Source organism: Curcuma longa, unplaced genomic scaffold (assembly GCF_044706935.1).
Source record: "Curcuma longa cultivar G26 ecotype Majalengka, Jawa Barat unplaced genomic scaffold, ITB_CL_G26_1.1 contig_22788, whole genome shotgun sequence".
In the NCBI taxonomy this organism is placed as follows: domain Eukaryota; kingdom Viridiplantae; phylum Streptophyta; class Magnoliopsida; order Zingiberales; family Zingiberaceae; genus Curcuma; species Curcuma longa.
The window spans coordinates 1-7,900 of record NW_027432004.1 but is presented as its reverse complement, the minus strand read 5'-3'; the positions used below and the strand labels follow the sequence as shown (position 1 = coordinate 7,900).

At 44.1% G+C, this 7,900-nt stretch overlaps 2 protein-coding genes across 2 annotated transcripts; one reads left to right on the top strand and one right to left on the bottom strand.

Annotated features, from left to right (window-relative positions):
• The first annotated feature begins 558 nt into the window (after positions 1-558).
• Positions 559-2,776, top strand: LOC141817979 (ACT domain-containing protein ACR8-like). The gene is made up of 6 exons (XM_074705581.1): positions 559-798; positions 887-932; positions 1,017-1,199; positions 1,291-1,878; positions 1,970-2,074; positions 2,163-2,776. Exons 1-6 carry the CDS (start codon positions 737-739, stop codon positions 2,526-2,528), a joined length of 1,350 nt encoding a protein of 449 aa, XP_074561682.1. The 5' UTR covers positions 559-736; the 3' UTR covers positions 2,529-2,776.
• A 940-nt stretch (positions 2,777-3,716) lies between these two features.
• On the bottom strand, positions 3,717-7,894 carry LOC141817980 (3-phosphoshikimate 1-carboxyvinyltransferase 2). The gene is made up of 8 exons (XM_074705582.1): positions 7,716-7,894; positions 7,163-7,407; positions 6,929-7,082; positions 4,927-5,141; positions 4,721-4,838; positions 4,412-4,622; positions 4,252-4,313; positions 3,717-4,173 (listed from the first exon to the last, which is right to left on the bottom strand). Exons 2-8 carry the CDS (start codon positions 7,357-7,359, stop codon positions 3,955-3,957), a joined length of 1,176 nt encoding a protein of 391 aa, XP_074561683.1. The 5' UTR covers positions 7,360-7,407; positions 7,716-7,894; the 3' UTR covers positions 3,717-3,954.
• Between the last annotated feature and the right edge of the window lie 6 nt (positions 7,895-7,900).

Sequence of the window (7,900 nt, the reverse complement as noted above, 5' to 3'; positions counted from 1 at the left end):
ATTTTATAGGAAAATTGCTAAACATATACCAAAAATCAAATTCATATAGCGATATTATTAAAAAAATTAATCCTATGTAATGTGTAAGATCGATCATATTAGTGGAGCCATAATGGGACCCCACGTGAAAGGGGCCAGAGTCGACGTGGAATCACGTTGCCGGCCGTACACATTCCTTCCGGCATCGGCAGGCGAGCGCCACCTCCGACCACGACCCTGGCAGCCTTCGACCAAAAGCAAAGCAAAGCAAAGATCTGGCCGACGTGTCCAGGCGGGCCCCACTGCCCGGCACGCTTCGGTCAGGCGCGGTTTGACTCGGTTCGGGCGGCGGGCAGGAGCTGCCTCCTCCAGTAGCTGGCGCCCGTCGCTGCGGGCCCCACGGGGCGGGGACACCGTACCCCCAGCCGCCCGCGGCCCCTCTTTAAATATGCCGCACCTCTACGGCTGGCCGTGTCTCCACCGCCGTGTCTTTGGTTCTTTGTTCCATCGCAGAGGCTTGGGGCGATCCTTCCCAAGTGACACCGCAACAAAAAAATATCCCATTGTTTGAGAGGAGTAGAGAGCAAGAGGGTGGATCCCTCGCAGTCGTTGCCGCCGCTCTCTCCGTTGTTGTTGTTGCCATCGCCGCGCGTAAAGGAACGCAGGGGAGATTTAAGGCGCAAAGGTTGAGGAAAGGATTGAGCTTGAGCTCGAGGAAGGAAAGGAGCAGACGTCTCCCGGAGAGGAAGAAGAACAGATGGCTTGGCCGGCGTCTTTGAATGAGTACGAGAAGCTCGTCATCCGGATGGACACTCCCAGGTGATTCAAATGGATCTCTGCTTTTATTCTGCAAAAATGTATTCTTTCCCCTGTTTTGACTTGTCTTCTTTCGTGCTTTGCGTTGCAGGGTTGTGATCGACAATGCCGTTTGCCCCACCGCGACTCTCGTGAAGGTAAGCGAAAAAGAAAAAAAAAAATTCGGTAGGTTCCTCTCTCCTAGCTCTCTTCTTGCTCTAACGCCGGGCATGGAATCGTAGGTTGACAGCGCCAGGAAGCATGGCATCCTCCTCGAAGCCGTGCAGGTCCTCACCGACCTCAACATCTCCATCGAGAAGGCCTACATCTCCTCTGACGGCCGCTGGTTCATGGACGTCTTCCACGTCACCGACCAGTTCGGCCGCAAGCTCACCGACGAGAGCGTCATCTCTTACCTCGAGCAGGTCCTGATCCGCCTTGTTTCTGTTCCTGTTAAAAATGGACAAACACTTGGCCATTGCGTTGGCATTTCTTAATCTGCTGTTAAAAATGCAGTCTTTGGAGACGGAGGAGGACCACCACTCGCGACCCATTGCCAGCGGCGAGGGCTTTACCGTCCTCGAGCTCACCGGCGCCGACCGGCCGGGCCTCCTCTCAGAGGTATTGGCGGTGCTGACCGACCTCGGATGCGGCGTAGTTGACGCGAAGGTGTGGACCCACAACGGTCGGATCGCGTGCCTTATTTCCATCCACGATGAGCTCTCCGGCGAGTCTATCGACTACGACTCCCCCAGAATCCGCCATATGGAATCCCGCCTCCTCCATGTCCTGAAGGGAGACGGAGGCGTCTACGGCGCCAGGATTGTCGTCTCGGCTGCTACCATCGCCCATCCCGATCGCCGCCTTCACCAAATGATGTTCGCTGACCGCGACTACGAGCGCACCTCTCCTCCATTAACGACATTGTCTTCTTCATCACCTTCCATCTCTGTCCAAAACTGGATCGAAAGGGGGTACTCCGTCGTTACCGTGCAGTGTCTCGATCGCCCGAAGCTCCTTTTCGACGTGGTGTGTACTCTCACAGACATGGAATACGTCGTGTTCCATGGCACCATCGACATAGACGGACACATTGCTCATCAGGTCTCAACTTTACCAAATTATCATTAATTGGGCAAAAAAGTTTTGATCTTTCTTGCTACTTCATCTAATTATATTCGTCGAATCAATTTAGGAATTCTACATAAGGCACAAAGATGGTAGCCCAATCAGCTCCGAAGCAGAGAGGCAAAGAATGGTTCAATGCCTGCAAGCAGCCATCGAGAGAAGATCAATAAAGGTGACCAAAAAGAACTACAACAACAAAAAAAAAACTTTGATTTGATTCCTTCCTTGTACATTAATTAAAGCTCGAGGAAACTGAACAGGGGCAAAGGCTAGAACTCTACATGGAGGATCGCCCAGGGCTCCTCTCTGAAGTAACTCGAACACTTCGAGAGAACGGTTTGCTTGTCACAAGAGCGGATGTGTCATCCAAGGGAGACATGACTTCGAGTGTGTTCTACGTGACGGACGCCGCCGGGCAACCTGCGGGACCAGGGGTCATCGACACCGTGCGGCAAAGGATAGTCCCTGATTGCCTCATAGTTGAGGAGCAACGGCCGCAGTTCAGCCGCCAAGAGGAGCGTGAGGGGGCGCAGGGTTTGGGTGGCGTCGGCATCGGGCTGTTCTACTTGGGCAATCTATTCTGGAGGAATTTGTATAATTTAGGATTGATCAAATCCTTTTCATAGCTTTTTTTTTTTGTTGTATCTGTACTTTGTATATTGAATCCATTACTTGAATTGATCTGCACATAAGTAGGGCAAGCAGAGCTGAGGGTGGTGGATTGTGATTGGTTTTCTGCAAGTTTGTTGTTTGACCGAGGATTTGACACTCTTTGTACACAAGTAACTGGTATTTAGCATTGACATTTGTTGTTCTTACATCTTCTGGAGAATCTCTCACCAGGAAGTAGGTTGCCCGCCTAATTTCGCATGTAAATTAATATTCAAAAGAGTCGGAATGAACCAACTCAAGTTGAAAAAGAACAACGAGTTTCAGACTTTTTGCCGTCAGTTCTGTCCTCTTCTTTGTTCATTTGATCTCAATGGTCGAGCATTTGAATGGAGTTGACCGTCACAATCTTTGATGAACCTTGCCATCCGCCGGCGCCCACTGATCGCCGACTAAAAGAATGCAGAAGGGACAAGCTCTTCTTTCCTCTTCCATTTGTCACCACGTTGCTTGTTCCTCCGCTGTTCCCAACGCATGAGCATTTGACCGACGACCGACGAAAAAGACAGCGCTCAACCCGCCGCGATGCACGCCGGCACGTCGCTTCCGGTCTCAGCTGAGCTGGTGGCCTCCCAGACTCTGTATACTTTTGATTAATTTAATCCTTTATGCTTGTGACGATCTGCTAGTTAATTCAGAGGACTTTCCAGGAACCATATCTTATCAACGATCTTTCTCGGGAGGAATTAGGAATCTACAGTGTTGGAGATGCCTTCACATGGGTCTCGATAAGCAGCCAAAGCAGAGCGTTACAGTGGGAAAAGTGGAGTCCGTATGACTTGTGGCTCAAGAAATGCTTGGGCTCCTGCTGCGTGCTGCTCAATTACATCCACTGCGGGAGTGGAAGATGGTTTCTTTATTTGTTCCACGACATGGCCGCAGGGCTGCAGACAGCCTTTGTTCATGTTCTCTGTTCTTTCATGCTCTGTAAATTAAACCTCTGTTTTCAACCCGGAAGTCGGTTCCATGGGAGAAGATAAGGGCTGTCGTTGGTGGCCGCTGCACGTCATCGTCATCGATGGGTCGCCGGACGGACGTGAAAGAGGTGAGTTGAGGAACCCCCGGATGAAATCTTATGTTTAGGGATTTATCCTTCATTCACCGGATAAAATTAGAAATCAAAATTGAATAAAATGGGCACATCATATAGAAGCTATTGATTCTTCACAAAAATAAATAAGCACCATCGCAGCTTCAATTGCTTGCCAATCAATTGTTGAAAACAGCAGCGAGATCAGTAAAACTAGTCATGATGGCAGAAATACCAACACATTGTCTACAAACAATCATTCGAACATATATAGTCATTCAATTATTCATAGTGAGAACTATTTGTTCATCGGCAGATACTGAAAATCCTCACCTCTGCTCAGGAGGTTCAGCTTAGTGCTTTGTAAATCTTTGCAGTACATCGAAGTAGTCAGGGAAGGTCTTGCGCGTGCAACCTGGATCATTGATAGTTACAGGAACATCACCACAGGCTGCTATAGAGAACGCCATCGCCATCCTGTGGTCGTCGTAAGTATCGATTGAAGTGACATTCAACTTTTCTGGAGGAGTAATGATGCAGTAATCAGGGCCTTCTTCCACTGTTGCTCCCAGCTGATACATGTAAAGAGTGATTTTTTAGGGAAGACACAAGGTATCTGATCAAGAAGAAAAACTGTGACATTAATAAACCTTTCTGAGTTCTGTACAGATGGCTATCATCCTCTCGGTTTCCTTTACTCTCCATGAAGCCACTGATAATTTAGAAGGAAATATTTAGTTCAGTGAGAATACGTTTATAACAACAAATTTAAGCAATCCGTCATTGTGTAGCGCAAAATGTGAGACTAACCATCTCTTATGGCTGTAGGTCCATCGGCAAATAGGGCAACAACAGCAAGGGTCATGGCTACATCAGGCATCTTGTTCATGTCGACATCAATGCCATGCAAATGTTTCTTCTTCGAAGAATCCCGCAGTGGACCGGTAACGGTTACACTATTCTCTGTCCATGAAACTTTTGCTCCCATTTTTTCAAGCACTTCGGCAAACTTAACATCGCCCTACGTGTAAGGGGAAAATGAAAGCTACGTGAAAAGAGAAACAACATGGCGGCTTCTAGGTGTTAGAGGATATAAAAATACTCTGAACCTTAAGTCACCTGTAAACTGGATGTTCCACAACCTTCTACAGTGACGGTGCCACCTGTGACCGCAGCGCCTGCTAAGAAATAACTAGCACTTGATGCATCACCTTCTACATATGCGTTTCCAGGAGACCTACCACAGGCAAGACCCAAATGACGGTAACATTTTCATCAATTGGTTTAGTATGTCATTGTAATTGATATAAAAAATTCAAACTTACTTGTACTTTTGAGCACCCTTGATGAAGAATCTCTCCCAATTATCAGAATGCTCCACCTTCACTCCAAACCGTTCCATCAATTTCAAAGTCATTTCTACGTATGGAATGGAAATGAGCTTATCAATGATCTCGATCTCAACATCTCCTCGTGCTAAGGGAGCTGCCATGAGCAAAGCAGACAAATACTGACTGCTAATGGATCCGGAGAGTTCCACCTAAAGAAAATGATGAAGGAATAGAAGGCACCATAAATAAATCAGTATCAGAAAAAGAAAACAGAATATGAAATGTGAAATGTGAAACGAAAACATATAGCTAATCTTGCATGTTCATTGTTGAAGAACCAAAAACATATACAGCCAAATTAATTGTCTAGATACTGGTTTAATATATGCATTCTTTTTCATGGATGTCACAATAATAAGTGATGGATTACACATAATGACTCGCGCACTGCAGCTGTTATGTCAGTTTCCTAAATTGAATTAATCCCCGCTACTTGGGGTGAGCTACATGAATCTTAACTCTCCATGGAACTCTTATGTACTGTAAATATATATGTATGTCATACTAATATAGTCAAGCATGGGAATAAACTGACAAAAATATCAAAATATTCAGATTGAAGTTTATGATAAGAAATAAGATTGATTTGATCAGCACACTGCTCCACAAATTTTAATAGTTGTAAACCTTTTTTTTTACGACAAGACTAGATAGATTATAAGGAGAAGGCCAACATTAGGTTTAGGGAGAATCAATGTAAAAGGGCTTATGCATCAAGAGATAACTACCTTTGGTAATTCAAAGCCCCAGTCACCAGATTGAAAAGAAGTAATCTTATTGTTTCACTGACCCACATGATCACGTAGTCTGTATAGCATCCTAATTAAACCATACTGCATGATGAAAAAGCAGAAAAGATATCTGTAGTTCCTTAGTCATTTAAGCTTCCGCACATATGAAGCTGAAGAGTCTGACAAACTCGAAGGTAAGTATAACACATTCGTAACTTGATATCTCACATTATGATAGAAATCCATGGAGCAAAATATTGTCAATTAGTGATATTACATGCAAACTAGTTGGGTTTCATATCTTGTTGTTCTATGCAATATATAAATTAAGGTGCAAGATATGAGAGATTATGATTTAGTTGGATTGCAGATGCATTGTCATGCATATTGTATAACAGTCGGCATTTTGTATATCAATCTCCATCAGACAATGTCATGCATGGTTCTGGCATGTTATATTGGTGTTAAGATTATTTCTCCCAATCTCAAAAGAGGTTAAGAGTATATAACCAATGGTTGTGCTGCCAAATGATCAACCTTAATTCCAAATGAACGCAATTTAGCATAATAATTACTGTAAGAATATCCCAAGCATCAACGATTGTAATTCCATGTAAACAACATAAAAATCCAAAGAAAAATGCTGAGATATAAAAGCCATAAACAGCGTCTAGTGTTTAATTAAGGCAAACTCCTAAGAATTTTTTTTTTATGTACATATGTGAATTGTTTCTTTTCATTGATTGCCTTTGGAAAGAAGATATGCCATATCCTTTCCTTTTACCCTTCTCTGGCAAGCACAAATTCTTGTTATTTAAAAAAAAAGAGATAATTAGGGCAGCAAAATCTACATACCCAATAAAATTTTGAAGATAGAAACTAGTGGTAGTAGTTTAACTTAACAATTAAGAATACTTTGATGTGCAGAAACTGTGATTATATTAGATATACTGGCTCTATTTCAGATTCCTATGTATCACATAATAGCATTATTTCATTAGTGCACCGTGAACATCAGTAGCAATATATTTACTCAATTTAATGGTAAACAACTAAATATATGTCTATTGGTTCATGGAGAAATTATGTATGGTGTCAATTATTCTAGTCTGCAAGTAGCTGATTGTGTGAAAGAAATAAGAGAAAATGCAACGGGCAGTGTAAACTAGAAGCAGGAAAAAGGTTTGTGATAAAGAAAGACAAACCTTGCCCCCAGGAAGACCTCCCTTTGCATTCACACGAACAGGAGGGCAATTGGTGCCCAAGAAACAATCAGCATCTGCACCAAGCTGCTTCAAGCCATCAACCAAGTCTCCTATCGGTCTTTCCCTCATTCTAGGAACCCCATCAAGTACATAACTAAACAAATTGAGACAATGTTACAATAAAGCAAAATGAACATTTTTTTTCTTTTTAAACTGAAGCAAAGCATTAGAAACCTTGCATTTCCACCAGCAGCAGCGACAGCTGCTGTCAGTGGCCGCATTGCAGTGCCAGCATTTCCCAGGAAGAGTTGGACTTCCTCGTTGGAAGCATCGCTCACCGGGAACTGCCCGCCGCACCCAACAACAACTGATCGCTTAGTTTCAGCATCATCCTCCACAGAAAGGCCAAGGGTTTTCAGGGCAGCAAGCATATAACGAACGTCATCACTGTTCAACAAGTTGTCCACCACAGTTGTTCCCTGATCGAAAATGACAGTGGATCAGAAAACAAGGCAGATAAAAGCAGAGACGAGCAAAAAATGATCGACTCAACCGACCCAAGTTTGGTTTTCACGATATAATACTTGAAATTGTTCCTACCCAATTCGATTTCCTCATTTTATCCATTGCCAAAATTCAGAAGTAACGAATCAATTAAATAAAAAAACACTCGGACTAAAATAAATTTCAACTAAAAGGACGAACACAATTTTATCTTTTCCCCAAAACTCGTCGAAGCAGCGCCCAAGCCGAACAGAAGACTCAACCTCTAAACCAATCAATTCACCTCGGAGAGGGCAGCAAGAAGAAGAATCCGATTCGACAAAGACTTCGATCCAGGGAGTTTAACAGTTCCAGAAATCTCCTTAATCGGTTGAAGCACGATCTCCGATGCTGCCGACGGTTTCTCAGTGGCCACCGCGACGGAGGCCGATACTCGAAGAGGAGTCCACTTAGTACTGCTATTCCCCG

What these genes read in the sequence shown, in the direction of transcription:
- LOC141817979 (XM_074705581.1), top strand. Translation starts at nt 737, where the DNA reads ATGGCTTGGCCGGCGTCTTTGAATGAGTACGAGAAGCTCGTCATCCGG. An exon ending in ATCCGGATGGACACTCCCAG is followed by an intron (nt 799 to 886) that starts GTGATTCAAATG and finishes TTTGCGTTGCAG; the next exon opens with GGTTGTGATCGACAATGCCG. An exon ending in CCACCGCGACTCTCGTGAAG is followed by an intron (nt 933 to 1,016) that starts GTAAGCGAAAAA and finishes ATGGAATCGTAG; the next exon opens with GTTGACAGCGCCAGGAAGCA.
- LOC141817980 (XM_074705582.1), bottom strand. Translation starts at nt 7,359, where the DNA reads ATGCTTGCTGCCCTGAAAACCCTTGGCCTTTCTGTGGAGGATGATGCT. An exon ending in GAGGTCTTCCTGGGGGCAAG is followed by an intron (nt 5,142 to 6,928) that starts GTTTGTCTTTCT and finishes CATTTTCTTTAG; the next exon opens with GTGGAACTCTCCGGATCCAT. An exon ending in TCTGTACAGAACTCAGAAAG is followed by an intron (nt 4,174 to 4,251) that starts GTTTATTAATGT and finishes TACATGTATCAG; the next exon opens with CTGGGAGCAACAGTGGAAGA.